Raw genomic sequence first — 18,090 nt, 5'->3', positions numbered from 1 at the left:
TCAAGTGTGATTAGGCAAGAAGATTTCCAAAGTGGCAATCACAAAGAAAAATCAAGTCAAAGAGAAATCATGAAAAAGAAGAAAACCTCAAAGAGAAGTGTTTTTCAAGACCCAAGTTTCATAAGATCTCTTTGTAAGGTTGTTGGTACATTAAGATTTTCATGTATTATATTTTTTACTTATGCATCAAAATTATCTAAGAGTTATTTTGTTTTAAATATTTTTAAAATTAGATGATTTTATGTTTTCAACTAAAACCTTGTGTTAAATGTTTTCTAAACTTGTTTAAAAGGTTTTAAGTTGAAAAAGTTGGTTATTGAACAAAAAACGGCTCAACCAGTTGAATTGGTCTAGGAGCAGGTCGACCCCCACCTCAATCGATCGAGGGGTGTAAAAAACCTTCTCTCTCTTCCAGAACGGTTGTTCAACTGGTCAAGGTTGAACCTCAACCGGTCAACCCCTACCTCAACCGGTTAAGGTCCGATCAAGGGGCGGTCGAGGTCCAACGATCACCTGCTAAGTATTAAATGCTAATAGTTAGTCAACCGATCAACCCTAGCTTGACCGGTCGAACCCCCAATGGCTAGTTTGGTCATTTTCTTCTATAAAAAGGCTTCAATCTTCATTGTTTCATGAACTTAACCTTCCCAAACCTTTCTTGAATATATTTGAGCCTTGGAAGAGTATTTTTTAGTGCACCATTGTTCTAAAACTTGGATATCATTAATGCACCTTTCAATCCTAGTTTTCTTGTATCGTTTGAGTTTAAAGTTTTTGTATTAGGATTTTGTGAGATCATTTATTTGTAAATCTTCGAAAGGAAGAATCTAAGTGTAAGGTATCACTTAGGGATTCTCAAGTGTGGGGTATCGTTTGAGGAGTTATTCAAGAGTGAGGTATCTCTTGAGGCTTGTAAAGGATGCTTTGAACCAAAAGTCCAAGAGGGTGGATTGGAACCATAATCCAATTGTATTGCTTGAAGGCTTGATTTAGAAGCCTTGAATTAGTGAAACCTCAAGCTTGGGATTGAAGCTAGAGGAGAGTGGATGTAGGCCGGGTTGCACCGAACCACTATAAAATCTTGTATTTGCATTCTCTCTTCCCTATTATTTTACTTAATATGCAATTGTCTTTATATTGTTTTATTATATACTTGCATATAATTGTTTCTTTCACATAGTTTGAATTTGGAAAAAAAAGACCATCACCCTTTTCACCCTCCTTCTAGGATGATTACCATAGGTTTAATTAGCCCAATTTTTCTAGCAAAATGGAATTGACAATTTTATTTTATTTTTTTACAAAATCTAAATAAAAAATAATTTATTCATAAAAAAATTGATTTTTCAAATTTTAAAAGTGTTTTTAAAAATAAGTTATATTAGGTATCAAAATACCTCCTATTATGGGATAAATTGAAATTTGATTAATAAGTGGAATTTCCTTTTCTTTAGAATCATTATTGATTTCATTTCTATTTTTACTTGAGTTATACAAACATAAGAATGAAGGAGAAAATTAAGATTTCGCATTCGCATTCTCACTCCACATTTCTATGTACCTAACATTACCTAAGATGATAAATATTATTAATATGTAAAGTATCATAAATTTAAAAAATACAACCTATATTTTTTAAAACTTTTAATATTTATAGAAAAATTATTTAAATTACATGAATATAAATTTATTATTAATTAATTAATTGAAATAAGAAAATATTAAAAGGTTGAAAATTCATTTATTATGTTCAAATGCAAACATGATATTCTAATTTTTTTTATTTGATCTTTGATATTCTAATTTTTTTTTATTTAACTTTGTAATATTTAAAAAAAAAAAGTAGTATTTTACTAAGTGGATGCAGGAGAGTTTAATCTCTGTAACAATTCTCTCCTTATTCCGGAGTTTAGTTAGAATAGAACAAAGAATGGTTTCCTGCTCGACAGGCCTGCCGCCAAAAACCCAGGGTTGTAGAACACTGGACGGTGCTGCTCAGCCGTCATCCTAATCGCCGCCACCTTCACTCAGCCCCATCAACACAAACGCATCTCCATCCAATAACACCGGCGGCAATCACCGTTCCGGCCATACCGCCGTCGCCATTCCTGATCTTCAGTTTGGGTGTTATTCCCAGTAATGGTTACTGATGGTTTCAAACGATCATCGATAGCCCCACCTCCTCGAAGTCTCAACGTTGAGAAATTTGCAGAATCCCGAGCTTTTGAACTTGAGGCTCTTCACTCAATTGTAGCAAATCGGGTGAACAACAATTTCCGGTCTCAGAGAAACAAGAGAAGAAGGACCACGGGGTATGATAACAGAGATGCAAACAAGAGATTTAGAAAGAGGGAGAGAATAGGGGTGGTTGATAAAGGCAATGTTGGGGCTTTGGAGAAAGATGAGAAGAAAGTTCCTCGTCGTATTCGTCGGCGAGTTGAACTGAGAAGAAACCCTGAACATGGTTACTCTACTTCAGGGGACGGTACCAAGAGGCTGAGAACCCATGTTTGGCATGCAAAGCGCTTCACAATGACGAAGCTTTGGGGTTTCTACCTACCTCTGGGCTTGCAAGGCAGGTAATTCATTCTAGGTTTTTTTTATTGGAGATTCTTCTTAGGCCATTTGGTACTGAAAAGGGAAAAAAATTTAGGAAGAAATTCCAACTTCGAAAACTATGTAAAATTTGATACATTAATAATATACATGAAAATTTTTATTTAGTTTAAACTTTTTTCATTTTTCTTGATTTTCTCCTTTTTGTTTCTGTGGTTCAAAGGGTACTTTACCTCAAACTTCAAGTTTGAAATGGAGCATTAATACGTTTAGATTTGGGTTTGCAGTGGAATTACTTTCCAAACATCCATTGGGAGCTCTTTTTCATGGAGAAGTCTCTTAGATAAAGAACCAATTTGGGTTACCCTTTCCGTATTTTTATTTCAACTTCTATATGTTATTTGAGTGTATGAGAAAGAATTAATTTGGGCAATTTTTCTCTAAAATGATGTAGAGGAAGGGGTTCAAGGGCTCTTTTGAAGTAGTTCAGACATGGAGCTCTTGTACATGATGCTTGTTACCACATTGCCCTGCAATTGGAGGGTCCGGAGGTATGCATTTCATTTCTTTGTAATCGCAGACCATTTCAATTGTGGATTTTTCTCTTAATTCATTACTTCAGAAGAATTTTTATTTTAGGCGCTATAGACCTGGAAGTGGTATCTCAATGCTTTTGGTTTTTTTGTTTCATTTGCATAAGGAAATTTAGTTTATCATGTTATATGCTTCCAGGATTCATTACTTTCAATTCTAAGCATGGTATTGGTTCCTTCTCCATCTGCTCACTCTGAGGATATTCCCCGTTCTGTTCTTTCTGGTGCTGTCTATGGACGTGCTATGGTAAGTTATTTCATTGCACCTTCTCCAATTCAAGAATGATGAAACAAACATAGGGATAGACTCTCCTTGTTTTGTTTTGCAGCTTCATCATGTTGGAGCACCTGGTTCTAAATCAATTGCCCCTGTAACCTATATGTGGAGACCCTTACAAAAAAAGGATATAGGTATTGGAGCAGAACACCATAATGTTGATTCTGTTAACAGCACACGGACAAATGAGTGTTGTTCTTCCTTCCGCCAGCTATGGGTGTGGATGCATGCCTCAGCTTTCAATGAAGGATATGATGCTCTGAAATTTGCTTGTCAAGAACTGGTAAACCATAGAGATTATCTATCTTTGATCTATTTTTTCCCCTTTTGGAGACTCTAATGTGCTTATTTGTTATGAAGAGTAGCTTGTGAGCAAACTGTTCCTATGTGATAGCTCGAAAAAGTGAATACTTATCAATATTATCCCCCTGTACTGTTTAGCATGCATATGTAATGCTCATAAATATATATCCTTGTCTTATATAACGTTGGGTTTATATGTTTCCTTGGAATAAAATTTCAATTTGTAAAGCATTATGTCAACAAAGATAAGACCTAGCAGGATAGAGATCATATGCTTGCCCTGTGTTATTTACTTTGTCTCTATCTCTTTTTATCTTTCAGATGGATGAAACTGGCATCTTGATTAATTGTTTTTCACTTGAGGCCAACTTGCTAAATTGGAAGTAATGGGATCAAAGGCATTTGGACTTCTTCAAAAGATACTGCATCCTATCACTTGGTAAGTCCTCCAAAACCAAAAGTAGAACCTGTTCATTTTAAACAAAGCAATGAACATATCTAAATGTGTTGTTTGGTTGTCAGTAAAATTTTGAAATCCTCCAACTGACTACGTGCTCTAGCCTTGAGCATGAAGAGCAGATTCCTTCTTGTGCAATTCTATCTCTTACAGTTGATGATCCACACAATTTGCCTGAGAAAAAGACTACAGTTGTTCCAGAAGTGGCATCTAACAGAGTACTTGGTGATGCATCAGAGAATGAAGCTATGGAAACCACTTCTTTAGTAGGAAATCAGGACATGGATTTGTGGGATGCTAGTAATGGGCTCAGTCCTCCAGTGGAAGAGGATGTGCTTTGCATGGAAAAGCATCACCAGCATCTGGGATTCTTCTGTCTCAGTGAGTCACAGTCTGGGATATTGAATACTTCTAGTGATGTGCAGCATGGATCATGCCCAATTCTGCTTTTAAAAAATAATAATCAAAAGGGCATGATTGGGTAAGTAGTTATTTATTTATTTCTTATCTTTTTCTCCACTTGTAATTAACGAGGATCAAATTAATTGTTGAATTTCATGCTTCTAATACTTGGTTCTCATTTTCCTTGTGTACAAGGTCACTTAAGATTTCATGGCTATGATGTTTTTCTCCAAATGCTAGATCTTCTCTTTTGCAGTTGGTCTTCTTGTGCACCAGGCAGTGTGATCTCTAACAAGTATAGAAGAATTCATCTAAGTGCATTATGGTTATTCTTCTGATGGGGAGAGTGGAGAACCTAGAAGAGTTGGCCCTTGTATTAGGTTGTAAAGTGGGAATGCTCCCGACCACTTATTTGGGGCTCCCACTAGGCGCCCCTTATAATTCATTGGTGGCTTGGGATGGGGTGGAAGAAAGATTCCGCAAAAGATTGGCATTATGGAAAAGACAATATATTTCCAAAGGGGGAAGACTAACGTTGATTAGAAGTACATTTTCTAATTTGTCAATCTACTTTTTGTCTCTTTTCCGGATGTCGGGGATTGTGCAGTTAAGGTTGGAAAAAATTCAAAGGGACTTCCTTTGGGGAGGTAGGACCTTAGATAGTAAGCCTTATCTGGTGAAGTGGGATACCGTTTGCTATGACAAAAGGAGGGGGGCACTAGGTGTTAGGGGTCTTCACTCGCTTAACAAGGCCTCCTTTGTAAGTGGAATTGGCGCTTTGCTTCAGAAAGAAAGGCCTTTTGGAGACTAAGCATTTGTGGTAAATATGGGGATTTGGAAGGAGGTTGGTGCTCTAAGGAAGTGAGAGGTGGCTATGGTGTTGGGTTATGGAAGAACATAAGGAAGTTGTGGGATTTAGTTAGTTGTAAATTATCCTTTTCGGTGGGCAATGGGAAAAAGGATAAAGTTTTGGAAAGATAAATGGTGCGTTGATGAGCCATTAAATGTTTCTTTTCCCTCTTTATTTTCCCTTTCTAACTCTAAAGCTTGGGTGGCGGAGTTGTGGCAACATTCTAATGAGAGGGGTGGTTGTAATCCTAACTTCTCAAGGCCTCTAAATGATTGGGAGATTGTTTTTGTGGAACGCTTTTTGGCAAGATTTCAAGATAAAGTGGTAGAAGAGGGTAAAGAGGATAAAGTGTGTTGGGTTGAAACGAAGAGTGGGACTTTCTCTGTTAATCACTTTATGCTAGCCTCGAGACAGGAAGGGTAGTGCAATTCCCTTCTAGTGTTGTGTGGAATGCGTGGGTTCCTCCTAAGGTGAGCTTTTTTGCATGGGAGGTGACTTGGGAAAAAGCTTTAACTCTTGACCAGCTTCAAAGGAGAGGGTGGTCTTTGGCCAATCGTTGTTTCCTATGTTTGTTTCATGAGGAGTCAATTGACCACATCCTTTTGCATTGTGACAAGGCAAGGGTGTTATGGGAGCTATTATTCTCTCTCTTTAGAGTTTATTGGGTGATGCAGTCCACAGTTAAAGAGCTTTGCTAGGTTGACATGGTTCCTTTGTTGGGAGATAGCGGAAAAAAGTTTGGAGGGTGGCACCTTTATACCTCTTCTAAACTATTTGGAAAGAGAGAAATAAAAGATCTTTTGAGAATGTGGAACTCTCAATCCAAAGGTTGAAATACTTGTTTTTGCGTAACTTGTTAACTTGGATCAAACTGTTTATAGGTGAAAGATTGATGTCCATAGTAGATTTCATTGATTAGTTGGGGTCGATTTGAGGGAGGGAGTAGCTTTTTGTTTTCTCTTTCTTTTTTTGGCACTTCTTGCCTGCCATTGTATACATCGTGTATACTTTGGTGTGCCCTTTTTGGCGCTTTTTAATACGAATCTCATTGACTGATAAAAAAAAATGGCTATTCTTTTATTGCAGTGGTGTTGTTTTTATTTAATTTTATTGATATATTTTTTTAAGTTTCAAATAACCTTCAAATCTTAAAAAGGCATATATCATGGAAAATAATAACACCATTTATTGGGAATTTTGGCCAAAATTTTGAGCTATCTTGTCTGGCATGAAGGAAGCCTATTGATCATGGCAGTTGTTTATAATGATATTATCTTACTATAGTTAAAAACCAGTGAATGATCAAGTGTTACTTACCTCATGGTGGAGCTCATTACCAATCATCAACCCAATTCATTGATCTGTTGTGCATCTTGTTTGTGATCAAACCATAAGGTCAGAAGAACCTGAATTTTAGTACAGGCTTCAAACTTAATGTGGGATCTCTGTAATGCAATTTTCTGTTGAGAACAATTCTTCCCCTTTTCTTGTTTGCTTTAACCCACAACAAGTATATGAGATTGGCTTTGTTTCCTTAATTTTTGTCTATATTCTGTTTTGTATACAATTTTGAGAGATGCACTTTCTTGACACATGGAATAAAATTCCCAGAATTTTTTTGAAAGCCCCTGATAACAATGTTTAATTAATTATCTTTCAGATGGTCCATTATACTTCCATTAAGTTGGGTCAAGGCCTTTTGGATTCCTCTTGTCAACAATGGTGCTCATGCCATAGGCTTGAGAGAGCACTGGATTGCATGTGAAGTATGTGCACCTCAATTCTGTACTTTGAGTCCAAGGTTATCATAATTTTGTTATGGAATTCTGTTCTCAAGATTTTCTTTCTAAACTTTCATTCTTTTGCAGGTTGAATTGCCGTATTTTCCTTCAGATTTCCCTGATACTGACGCATACTCATCTTTTATGGCAACTGAAGCAACATCTGATGAAAAGGAAAAACTTCGTCCTCCTTCCATGCGAGCTTTAGGAGTTCCCATTCCACCTCCATGGGTTAGTGTCCGGTTGGGTTTTGATAAAGTATCCTCTAGTCTGGGAGATACCCGTCCTTGTGTGGAAACATGTACCAGAGATGTGGCAAATGGTGATTCATTAACAAACTCAAACAATGGAAGTTGTGATATATCACTGAATGATCCTAATATCTCATTTGAAGGATTTGTATCAAGGACATCTCATATGCTGAGTTACTACTTGAATGAAATCCATGGTGACCATTTGCTTCTATTTCCTAAGTTACCTGATAAGAAGAGTTTTTCTGAACTCATGACAGATGAAGCCAAGCTTAGCCAGAACCTTAATGGGCCTAACCAAATGAATTATGAACGAAAGTTATGTTTCCTCAGAGTTCTTCTCCATGCTTATAAAGAAGGTTCCTTTAAAAAGGGAGCAGTTGTGTGTGCACTGCATCTTTCTGATATATCAATGCGGACTTCCAGGTAATTTTTTCTCCAATCTTCTTTTCTCTAGTTAATTACTTTTTTATTGAATTGTAAATCTATGCTTTGTGATTCTCTTAGTTCTTCTCCTTGTAGTGTTCTTTTAACTAATATATAAAATTGATTTACTGTTTGAGTTTCAGGACAATGATGTTTTTTATGTTCACATCCCATCTTTTCTGTTTTTCTTTTCTTTTTTTTTTTTTTGGACCCGGGTGGGGGGGGGGGGGGGGGGGGGGGGGGGGGGGGGGGGGCTCAATAACCTTGTATAGGAGCATGCAAATTTATACTATTTGTGAAAAAGTATGAGTTGTATTATGGAACTACTGAGTTTTATTGAAACTAGAGATTCGGTATGTTACATTTCAACTAACATTTTAAAAGGTTATTGATTCACGATATTTATTTTATTGGGCCTGCTAAAATTTCATGTCTAATTATCAAAGGCTATTTTGAAACTCAGCAATGTTTGCTCTTGCAACATGTAAATGACGCAGGTCCAAAAGTACAGAGGCAGGACTTCAAATACCTCAGTCCTCTGTGAGATCATACTTTAAAGAGCAATCTTCTGGTAAGTGGGAACTCCAAATACCAGAGGATACTGTTACTAGGGAATCTAATCGTTGGCCGATTGGACTTGTCACAACTGGTTTTGTATGAGGAAGGTTGGTATACATGTCATGTCTTCTGCTTTATCATTGTTGCCCGACTTCCATTTCTTGTCAGTAGTATTTCATATCATATTATTTTATATTTGGTATCCATTCATGTGCGGCAAGAAGCTTAAGGCAGAGGCTCTTTGTGAAGCAATCTTACTTGCTCGTCTTAGAGAGGAGCAGTGGAATGAGATGCCCATGAAGGAAAGGAGAAAGGAGATATATGTCCTGGTTAGGAATCTTAGATCTACAGCATATAGACTTGCTCTTGCCACCATTATCATAGAACAACAGGAAGAAGATGTGGAGTTCATGTGACCTGCTGTATGCTTCTCATGGATTTTTGATGTGGAGAAAAAGAGCGCACTGGACATATTCATCTGAATGCTGGAGAAAAAAAAAAAAACACATTCTTTAAAAATTCACCAAAGTTATTATCATGGAAGCTCATGATTCTCCTTGGCTGGTGAAATATATATTGCTTTTGATTCCCAGTACTATGAAGTTACATTCATTGACTTTGTTTTTCTTTCACAGAAGGGAAAGGACACAGAGTTTTATGTGCAAGGTTGTTGTCACAATCAAGAAAGGGTCACTTAACATTATCCAAGAGAGGATCAATGTATAATTGCCCTACCTTGTCAATGTGTTTCAATTTAGGCCCTTTATTATTCAAGGTCAAACTTTGTCTCCCAGTTCTCACAACCCCAACCTCAAATAAGATACACTTCTATGCTCTAGCCTCAAGCCTACTATTTTGAATCCAAAATCGACTGTCCAACTGTCTCTCTTATCATTATCTCCTTCCGAAGAACATGAAGTTCCCCTCAGCATCATCACCTGAACTTGTCTTTAATTCCTAACATTTCTCTCCAATTTCTTCATGGGAAAAATATCCTAATTACTTTTTTGAATTCCAAGGTCTCTCACAGTCATCATATGGCCCCACCAAACTAGGCGGTAATGCATTCATTCAAATTTCTCTGTCTGCTTGATTGTTGAGGAATTATAAGAGGACTCTCCCTTCAGTTGTTGAGCCAGTGCTGCTCTCTAAACATGTCAATATCATGGTGTTTTGTAAGGACTACAATGCCCACTGGACTGCAGATAAAGCTGACTATGTTATTCCTGTTGAAATTATGATCTAGAATGTGAGTTTTTTTATTTCTTAATTCCTGCTTATCTTCTCTTATTGTAAATTTCTTCAATTGATAGACTGCTGAAGGTTTTGTGAGACATCATTTGTTCATGCACAGATAAAAGCTTCACGTTCATTTTGAAGTCCCTAATTTTGCTCCTACATGCTGCTGGTATGTGATGTTCACCAAGTATTTGATGTTTTTGTTCTGTTATATGTTTTATTTATCTCCTTTATTCTTTTACTTTGCTTTTATAAGGCTTTTATTTGCAGTTTTTGACAATGTTTGAGGGGTATTACCAATTTGATTTCACAACTCATCATGATTTGATTTGAATTATGTCATCACAGTTTGTTAAGGTCCAAGTAGAATTTGGTAAGCTAGAACTAGTTTAATGCCATTTAGTACTGATGACTTGACCAAGTAACTACAAAACTTGAACAGCCACTTTATTTCTGTTTATTGTATCTATTTTTTTGAGCTTGGCTATCCATTCTGGAATTGAGATACTTCTTTCATTCATTTATAAGAGAGCATTTGCATTCTGATTGCTGGAAAATGAGGTACTAGCCAGGTATCACAGATGATTCCTTTCATGTTTGAAATCAAAATGAAATCCTATCTTGCTAAAATTTAATGAGAACGAAGTTGGACCAGAAGGACAGAAGTTGGTTAAAATTTTGATGCATCTCAGAGAGAAAGAGATGGCTGCAAGCACTGGCAGAGCTAGCTAAAGTCCAGGAGGCCAAAAAAAAAAAGAAACCATAGCATGGGTGTGGACCCCGCATTTCGATTGCTCGATGCGTTTCCCACTCGATGGCGAAACTCGATTTTTATTTGAAAATTTTGATTTTATTTATTCAAAGAAATGACTTGGAGTCGCCACTTATTTTTGTTTTATTTTTAAAGGGTAAACAAAATAAGAAAGAAAAACCCTAAGTGTGACTCCTTATTTTGGAAAAGGCGATCTGTGAAAAACCGGATCAGGTTCGGGGGTCAGGTTACTTATCGGGAAGGTACGGTAAAAACCGTAGCACCCCTCTAAGTCCCTAAAGTCGGGTCTCTACTAATAAAGTGAAGCTGATGTGGCAATCAATGAGAAAATCAATGAATACTCGAATAAATCATGCACATATGAGAAACAAAATATGCAATGGAGGATAACCGAAGAGAAAGTGGATGCGTACCTGATTAGCAAACGGCAACGCGCTATCACAAAATGGGATTAGTGCATAGTAATGAATATAAAATATAGCCCGCGAGTCACTAAACAGATAAAGAACCATCAACAGCACACATGGCATTTCATTCAAATTCAGTTTTATTTTGATGAAAATTTATTTGATGTTGGGTCCCCACCAAAGCCCGTTTATTTTTGCATGAATTAATTCCATAAATTCCATTATTCGGAATTACGAAATTTAATTCATACTTATTTTAAAACATTTTAAAACAAAAGAGATGTTAAAATTGTTTGCCAGAAGGAAAGATGACAACCAAATTTTAGTAAAAATGGTATTCTTGGGTGATCCTAAAAACTCCTAGGATGGAAAATTTGATGATTTGAAATCGTTTAAAGAAAACCCGAAGTTAGAAAATCATTTGAAAACGGGGTTAGGGAATTATTTTTGAAATCCAAAGGAAAGAATTTTGGGATGGGGCACGTGGCTTACATGCGTAGGTTCCCCTCCATATACCATGCACCACCAGTATATATATATCTCTGATGATTCCAAGTTTTGCCACCATGCAGTGCTTATTCCTCATCCATGGCTGCGACAGGCTTGCCCTCTTTCTGCCAAGTTGACCTATCTTGCCAGCTTGATGTACATAGTGAATTGAGCCTGTGGGTAAGTACAGATTAACCACCAGTCCACATTTGAACATATCCAAGCCCCAAGGTTCCCAAGTAACTCTACTGCTTTCATCTCATGAGCCTCCAGTTCGAGGATGGCATTCTTCAGCTACTTAGTATGATCCATGGAAGCTATCACGCACTTGGCATCGAGTTCATGAATCCGTCTTCTCAATGTATCTGCCTTGTACCTTCTATCAGCTATAAGCTTCCTCACTTCAAAGCAAACAACCTCAAGCTCACTTGGCTCCTCATAATTGTACCGAAAGTCCCTATCCATCATATCACCAAATGCAATCACCTCAATTGGAAGCCTCAACTTCCGTAACTTGGCAGTGATAGTCAAAACCTGGGTTCATTCCTTCAACTTGACCATATACATGACCCATTCGGTTCATCCACGCTCTCAAACCGGAATCTTCCATCCATTCTCGAATAAGATTTCCTGCCCTTACAGACGCTGGACTCAAAACGATCCGCTTAAGATAGCCCTCAACATCGCTTACCTTTCCAGGTTCATAGAGCATTGCCACTGCTTTTTCCCATAGAACTTCAGGAAGCAAATCACAATTCTTGCCCTCTGGATCAGTAAGAATATGAGCAGAAGCAAAGAAAGCCAGTAGTGAAAGCGTGAAACAGAGAGAAAATCAAGGATGAGGATGTGAAAACGATGATCATCATTTCAGGCTTCGAGATTCTCCTCACAGATGAATGAACCATGGCTGCGCCCCAAATACTGCCACCTCCGTTTCGTAACAAAAACTCAGAATACCATAGCGAACTCTCTGAGTAGCAGATCTTCCATGGACTTCATGATAAGGATGACATGTGAGAAGTAGGAAATTCCAGGGAATAATCTGCCCAGCAACGTCAATGGCTTCATGCAGAACTCGCGTTTGATGCGCTCCATTAGCGGGAAGTGTGAGACTATAAATTCATGCATGTAAGTGGAATATTTGGGTTTCTGTAGGGTGCACCAGCAGGGTCTCCAAGTGCCCAAACTGAAGGTGAGCAAGAAACACCCGTATATTGGAATGAGTGCTAAGATTGGACAAGGGGCCTCATGCTAGCATTCATAGTTAGGCACAGCCGCTGCTCCTTGTGGTGGTACCATCCTCTAGCATGCAGTTCATGTGCTGCATATAGCAGTGCCTCTTCTCTCGGCATGCTTTTGTGAAGATCGTCTGAAGCATTCAAGTTCAAACCCCATGTTGTAAGATCCATTCCCAAAGCAAAGGAGGTCAAGTCTGGATTATTCATCCTTATGACTTTTAACAAACCACGTAAACCAAACTCATCAATGACAGGTTCTGATGATGGTGGCTTCAGGTCCTTGTCTCCATGTGGCCCAGCTGCCGACGTTTACCCCATGCGAAGTTGAGACTGACTCTGAAGCTGTTGATACTGCTGAATGAGTTGATCATATGGTCGTACACCAGATAGCATGGAACCCTTCCATCCACGTGCCAGCTGTGCCTTCTGTTCGAGAACCACATTAGAAGGCTTCATGATTTGTAAAAGCTTCTATGGGAGGTATACATGGAATAGCCGAACTTTACACCACATGGATGTTCATGAATCACACTCGGACTTAAAGCATTCATTTCCTGCAATTTATGAAATCACATTACTAGCATTTCTTCCATTTGGTCTGATAGGAGGAACAAAATTACCACGGATGTCACAGCGTGGCAAATCATATGATTTTGCACCAAAATCCCTACTGGTGAAATTGTTATCACTTTGTGGTGAAACAGAAACACTAGGTGTCCTTGCTGAAACCCCGTCTTTGCCTTGCATTCATTTCCAGTTTTTCAACCTGTAGCACCTCAAGACCTCTCTCATCAAACATAAGGGTGCCGTATTTCTTTTCCTGAACACAACAAGCGTTGATGAAGGCTCATTATCAGCTAGAAACCCATAAACACCCCCATCTGGAACTGATGGAATTGCTTTGGTTGTCACTAAGCAAGTCAATCTCACGTCACTGTCTCATCATTCTCACATCGGCACCAGCAGCTGAAGCTTCAATGAATTTCTCTTGAGAAGCAGGTGGTGGGGAAATATGGGTATGAAGGACTACAGGGTAGGAAAATGGGCCTTGTGATGGGTGTAATAGAATGAAGGACGTGAACTGGTGGACGGGCAGTGGGTTATAGCGAAGGGAATGTGCTCGATAAACGCGTCGGGCATAGACACGGATATGGCGGGGTGTGAATTAGTGGGAGGACAGTGCATGAGAAGGGGTACGGTGTAGAGAGAGAAGGTGAGGTGGCGGGAAAAATATGAAGGTGCAGGGATATGGGTACGAGAGAGATGACCAGATTTGCATGTTCTCATGAGCGTGGGTGGATGAATCTGAGGAGTTTCGAACAGCCATGCATGGGCGGAAACAGGTAATGGATTGATGGAATGAGTAGAGAGGTTTAATGAGAAAATGGGTATAGGAAAAGGTGATCTGGCTTGCATGATCTCCATGCACGAGGGTGGGTAAGTTTGAAATGTTAACAACTTGGGTCAAATCATTTGGGGTTGAGACTCATACAGCAACTTCAAAGGGCCCCTTGCCAGTTTTAATTCCTTTCATAGCTTCAACATAGCCTTTAGTTCCCAAAAACAGTAGAACCAAAACCAATGCATTGACTTCAGCCTCATGGACCTTGTATATATTTGCTAGGCCGACCCCACCAATCCCTTCAGCTCACCTCAGTTTCATCCCTGTTACTAGCATTTTCCTTGTCCGTGTCCAGCAGCTTCTAAGTCTCAATCATACATCCAGTCTCTTCACTCCGAAGCTAAAACTTATCCACACTAACAATCAATCATTTTAAATCACTGATGAGTCCTTAGACTCCACACAAAGTGAATGAACACTGTCTGCATTAGAAATATTCTCAGAAGGACTGCCTGAATCACTGGATGAGGGGTCATCACTGTTAGAACTAGAGCCACTATGAGACCTTTGTTCCTCAAGCGCACTGAGATCAAAAGGCTGTGTGGAGATTGGCATCTGAGCAGCCTGACTTGTAGGCTGTAGTAGGATTGTGGTGGGTCAGCAGCCTGGCCCATGGCTTGTGGGGGGGACACCACCATCTGGCAGTCCAAATATCCGGAAGTAATCCACAGAGGGATCAACGGGTTGAACATTGCGACAAGAGTCGCAAGCCAGAAATGGCGTCGTTTGGGCAGCAGCTTTACAGTTCCGACACCTGACATGAACTTGCTCCGCTGATTGCGTGGAGAGTGAAATGATGCAGTGGCGGAGGAGCATGGCGGAGGCGTTTCGCCGCCGGCGGCAAGGCACTGCATGAAAACTTGAGGTGCCTTTCCTTGGAACTGTGGAGACTTCCTCGGGATCAACGCTCTTGGTCCTTCAACCATTGAGATCAATCCCAAACTGGGGATTTGAAACTGCATATTGTAGTGGGAAGTTCCTGCCACCTCCTTAGTCACGTCTACTATCATTAGATCCAAAACCACGAGCGTCAACACATACCACACCACCCTCATTCATGATTCATCCCATTTTTATGGCCTCTTCCTCTTGAAATCTGACTCGTCTCGGTGCAGGGAGGCATAGAAACCAAATCAACATGATCAAGCGCCATCAAGACAACCAGAGAAGGAGTGATAAAGAGACATCTTCTTCATTTCACTTCTCAAAAGAATATTTCAGTCAAAGTAGCCAGACCCAACGGGATGATTCACTGCAGCTTTTCATGCTCAGAAGCTGAGAACTTATGTCTTGTAATGCCTCACCTCTACAAGTAGGGATGGGGGATTTGACGCATGCTATGGACAAATACTAGAAGGCGGAGGAAGGTGGAGAAACAGAGCATGGAGGAAAACGAATAAATACAGAAAGCTTTAGGAAATTCACTTCCTGGGGTCATCAGTGAATCTTCCTTTCAGGTGAGTAGATTACATTAAAAGCAACCACATGCATGATTCTTGAGCATTCCATAATCACAATGGGAGCAAAACAAGTTAAAATCAATAATGACATACACAAATGCAGGATTATCTCTCAACAAACCAGCCGGTGGCCTCCAATATCCACCCCAAACAAACCAACAAATATTCAATCATCAAAAAAAGAGATATGGAAGAGAGATAAACAGCCAAAAACATCAATATGCCTGTAGTAATCATACCTGAGGGAGTTTTTCTCCAGCAAAGACCAACAGGACTCCAAGTTATCCTGCCTCCGACCAAGCTCCCTTCCTCTAACTCAGAGCACCTCTCTTGAAGCTCCCCTCTCCCTCTCCAAAAAAAACCAAACAAAAGTGCCTCTAAAAAAAATCTCCCCCGTTTCTTTTCAGCTCCCCTCAAAGAAATCCTCCCAGTCTCTCCAGAAATCTCCTCCCTAGAATCCTTCCTCCCCCTCCAGAAAGAATACTGTCCCTAAGCCCCCCTATGCAGCCAGCAGCCTCCCAAAATCAACCAAACCAAAAGCTCTGCCCCCTAAAGATTTCTCTGACGCCTCCCTAAAACAACCTCTCTGCCCATATCTCTTTTCTCTCCCGGATTTGCCCCTCCAACCATCTCTGCAGCCACACACAGCACCACTACACTCTGCAGCCCTCTCTCATACGCTCCTCCCAGCTTGCACTAACGGCCAGCCGATTTTCTCAGAATCACCTTTACAGGTGTCAACCCCTGATTGCTCCTCCAAGTCCACTATTTGATTCCTTAGCAGCTAGTCAAAATGTGACACGTGGCTTTCCCCAGATGGTGACACCTGGCTAAAAGCAAGCTGCAGAATGACTCCCAAAATGGGGGTCTACAAAGGGCTTTGACCCCTTGACCTCATGCTTATGGGAAAAGTATGCTTTCCATTACACTAAATACCACTCTCTCCATTTATTGTCCCCCCTTGAAATAATTGTTCTATTTGTGCCCCTCCTAGAGCACATTCCTAGCTCCACCACTGACTGCAAGTGCCATGTTTCACCTCTCTGCATTTTGGTTCTCCTTGAAGTACATGTATCACACTTTACATGTTATGCATGGATTTTGGGGTTTTCAGGCATTTTGCATCGTGTATTGAATTATGAGCTGCGTTATGTGATACTTATTTCAAATTAAGAACACAGTTATTGAATTTTGTAGCTACCTAGCCATGCATGGGCTGTCGTTAAATAAAGACTAAACGGCATTTTAAATATTCTATTTGTCTCATAATAAGAATGTGTAAACACTCTTTGAAAGCTCAAATTTAGCATAAGGGCATGTTCATTTGTTGTCTCATCGGATGGCATTTCAAACCAGAAGGCCATTCTGCATGTGCCATTGCCTAATGAGTCACTCATGATTTTAGTAAAGGGGGGTTCTGAAAATTTATGGGGTTTCCTATTGTTGAAATTAGTATTTAGCATCTTTACTATAGAAGAGTAGATTAGTCTTGATACTGATTATGTTCTTAAATTAGTTTCTATGAGATTTCTGAGATTCACTATTTTCTCTATATATACCAGTTGTAACACGTCTTTATTTTAACTATTTTTTTTAATCAATGAAATATATTCTCTTTCAACATCTATCATTGGTTCGAATCATTCAATGTCATGAGTTATATATTAATTTTCTAGTGATAAGTTCTCATTAGTCTATTGAGTACCCCTTGTACTCATAAGGTTGTACCATTTCCACTGTAGAGGCATAAGAATGGCAAATTCTTGTGCTTCTTTCCAACATAGTATACATTTTCATTCAGGTTGTGTTCAATGTTGATCCAGGAAATGTTTCTTGAAAAATTTCACCATTTTTGTATTTGGAGCATGATAATACTGGTATTATTTGAAATGAAACTTGCAATTCTCCTTATATGTATATATAATCGATGTAAAACTCATCTTCAGGTCTTATTTCATTCATGAACTCTCCCAGAGTTGAAAAAATGCAAGTGTGCAGAAGCGGCAGCAGAGATTGCAGCAACTGGAACATTTTCAGCCCCTTAGGATCTGGAAATCTAGCTGGGCCTCCTTTCCACTTCATTCTTATCAGCAACAAAAGCTGACATTGCTGCAAGAAAGGGCACAAGAGAAAGCACTGGAAAATTTGTTAACAGTAGCATGTGCTTCCATTCTGCCAGCAACTCCTCAGACCCAGTTTTCCTTAGGTATGGAGGGCATTTTGCTGTAAGGATTTTGACTATCTAAGCATATGATTGACTGATATAGTCTAAAACAAGAATATTATTTGATTTTGTTATATTTTGCCCCACGAAAATGTTATCAATGGCAATTGAACCAAGTTTATTTTGTTAGTTAATATCAATAGACTATAGAACACATTCCTCCTTATTATACCGATCTATTTGAAAGTCTACCAACCAACCATTCAATTCTCATGGGCTTTCTAACCCTTTGCTATTCTATCTTCCTCATAGTTTTTTGGCATTTATTTGTTTGAATCTATTATTGTGTTTTACCAACTATTAATTGAGGGAATGATGTTGAAGGTATAATGAAAAGAGCGAAAAGAGTGATTAATTATGATTGTTTTGAACCATAAGGAAAGGATATCTTCTGGTTCCTTTTTT

The 18,090-nt window shown here is 39.0% G+C and overlaps 2 protein-coding genes across 2 annotated transcripts; both read left to right on the top strand.

Moving 5' to 3' along the window:
- Window positions 1–1,892: 1,892 nt before the first annotated feature.
- Window positions 1,893–4,258, top strand: LOC109123153 (ribonucleases P/MRP protein subunit POP1). The gene is given in 6 exon segments (XM_059739658.1): window positions 1,893–2,579; window positions 3,011–3,107; window positions 3,289–3,396; window positions 3,479–3,709; window positions 4,051–4,087; window positions 4,090–4,258. Coding segments are annotated over 6 exon segments (996 nt in total). The 5' UTR covers window positions 1,893–2,139; the 3' UTR covers window positions 4,173–4,258.
- Window positions 4,057–17,801, top strand: LOC100263441 (ribonucleases P/MRP protein subunit POP1). Its single transcript, XM_019222346.2, has 7 exons — window positions 4,057–4,168; window positions 4,424–4,667; window positions 7,099–7,204; window positions 7,307–7,896; window positions 8,394–9,703; window positions 9,809–9,862; window positions 17,408–17,801. Exons 2-5 carry the CDS (start codon window positions 4,435–4,437, stop codon window positions 8,554–8,556), a joined length of 1,092 nt encoding a protein of 363 aa, XP_019077891.1. The 5' UTR covers window positions 4,057–4,168; window positions 4,424–4,434; the 3' UTR covers window positions 8,557–9,703; window positions 9,809–9,862; window positions 17,408–17,801.
- The last annotated feature ends 289 nt before the right edge of the window (window positions 17,802–18,090 follow it).

The sequence above is a fragment of the Vitis vinifera genome, chromosome 9, assembly GCF_030704535.1.
Source record: "Vitis vinifera cultivar Pinot Noir 40024 chromosome 9, ASM3070453v1".
Taxonomy (NCBI): Eukaryota; Viridiplantae; Streptophyta; class Magnoliopsida; order Vitales; family Vitaceae; genus Vitis; species Vitis vinifera.
The sequence above is the reverse complement of the archived record's forward strand: the minus strand, read 5'-3'. Positions and strand labels throughout refer to the sequence as shown.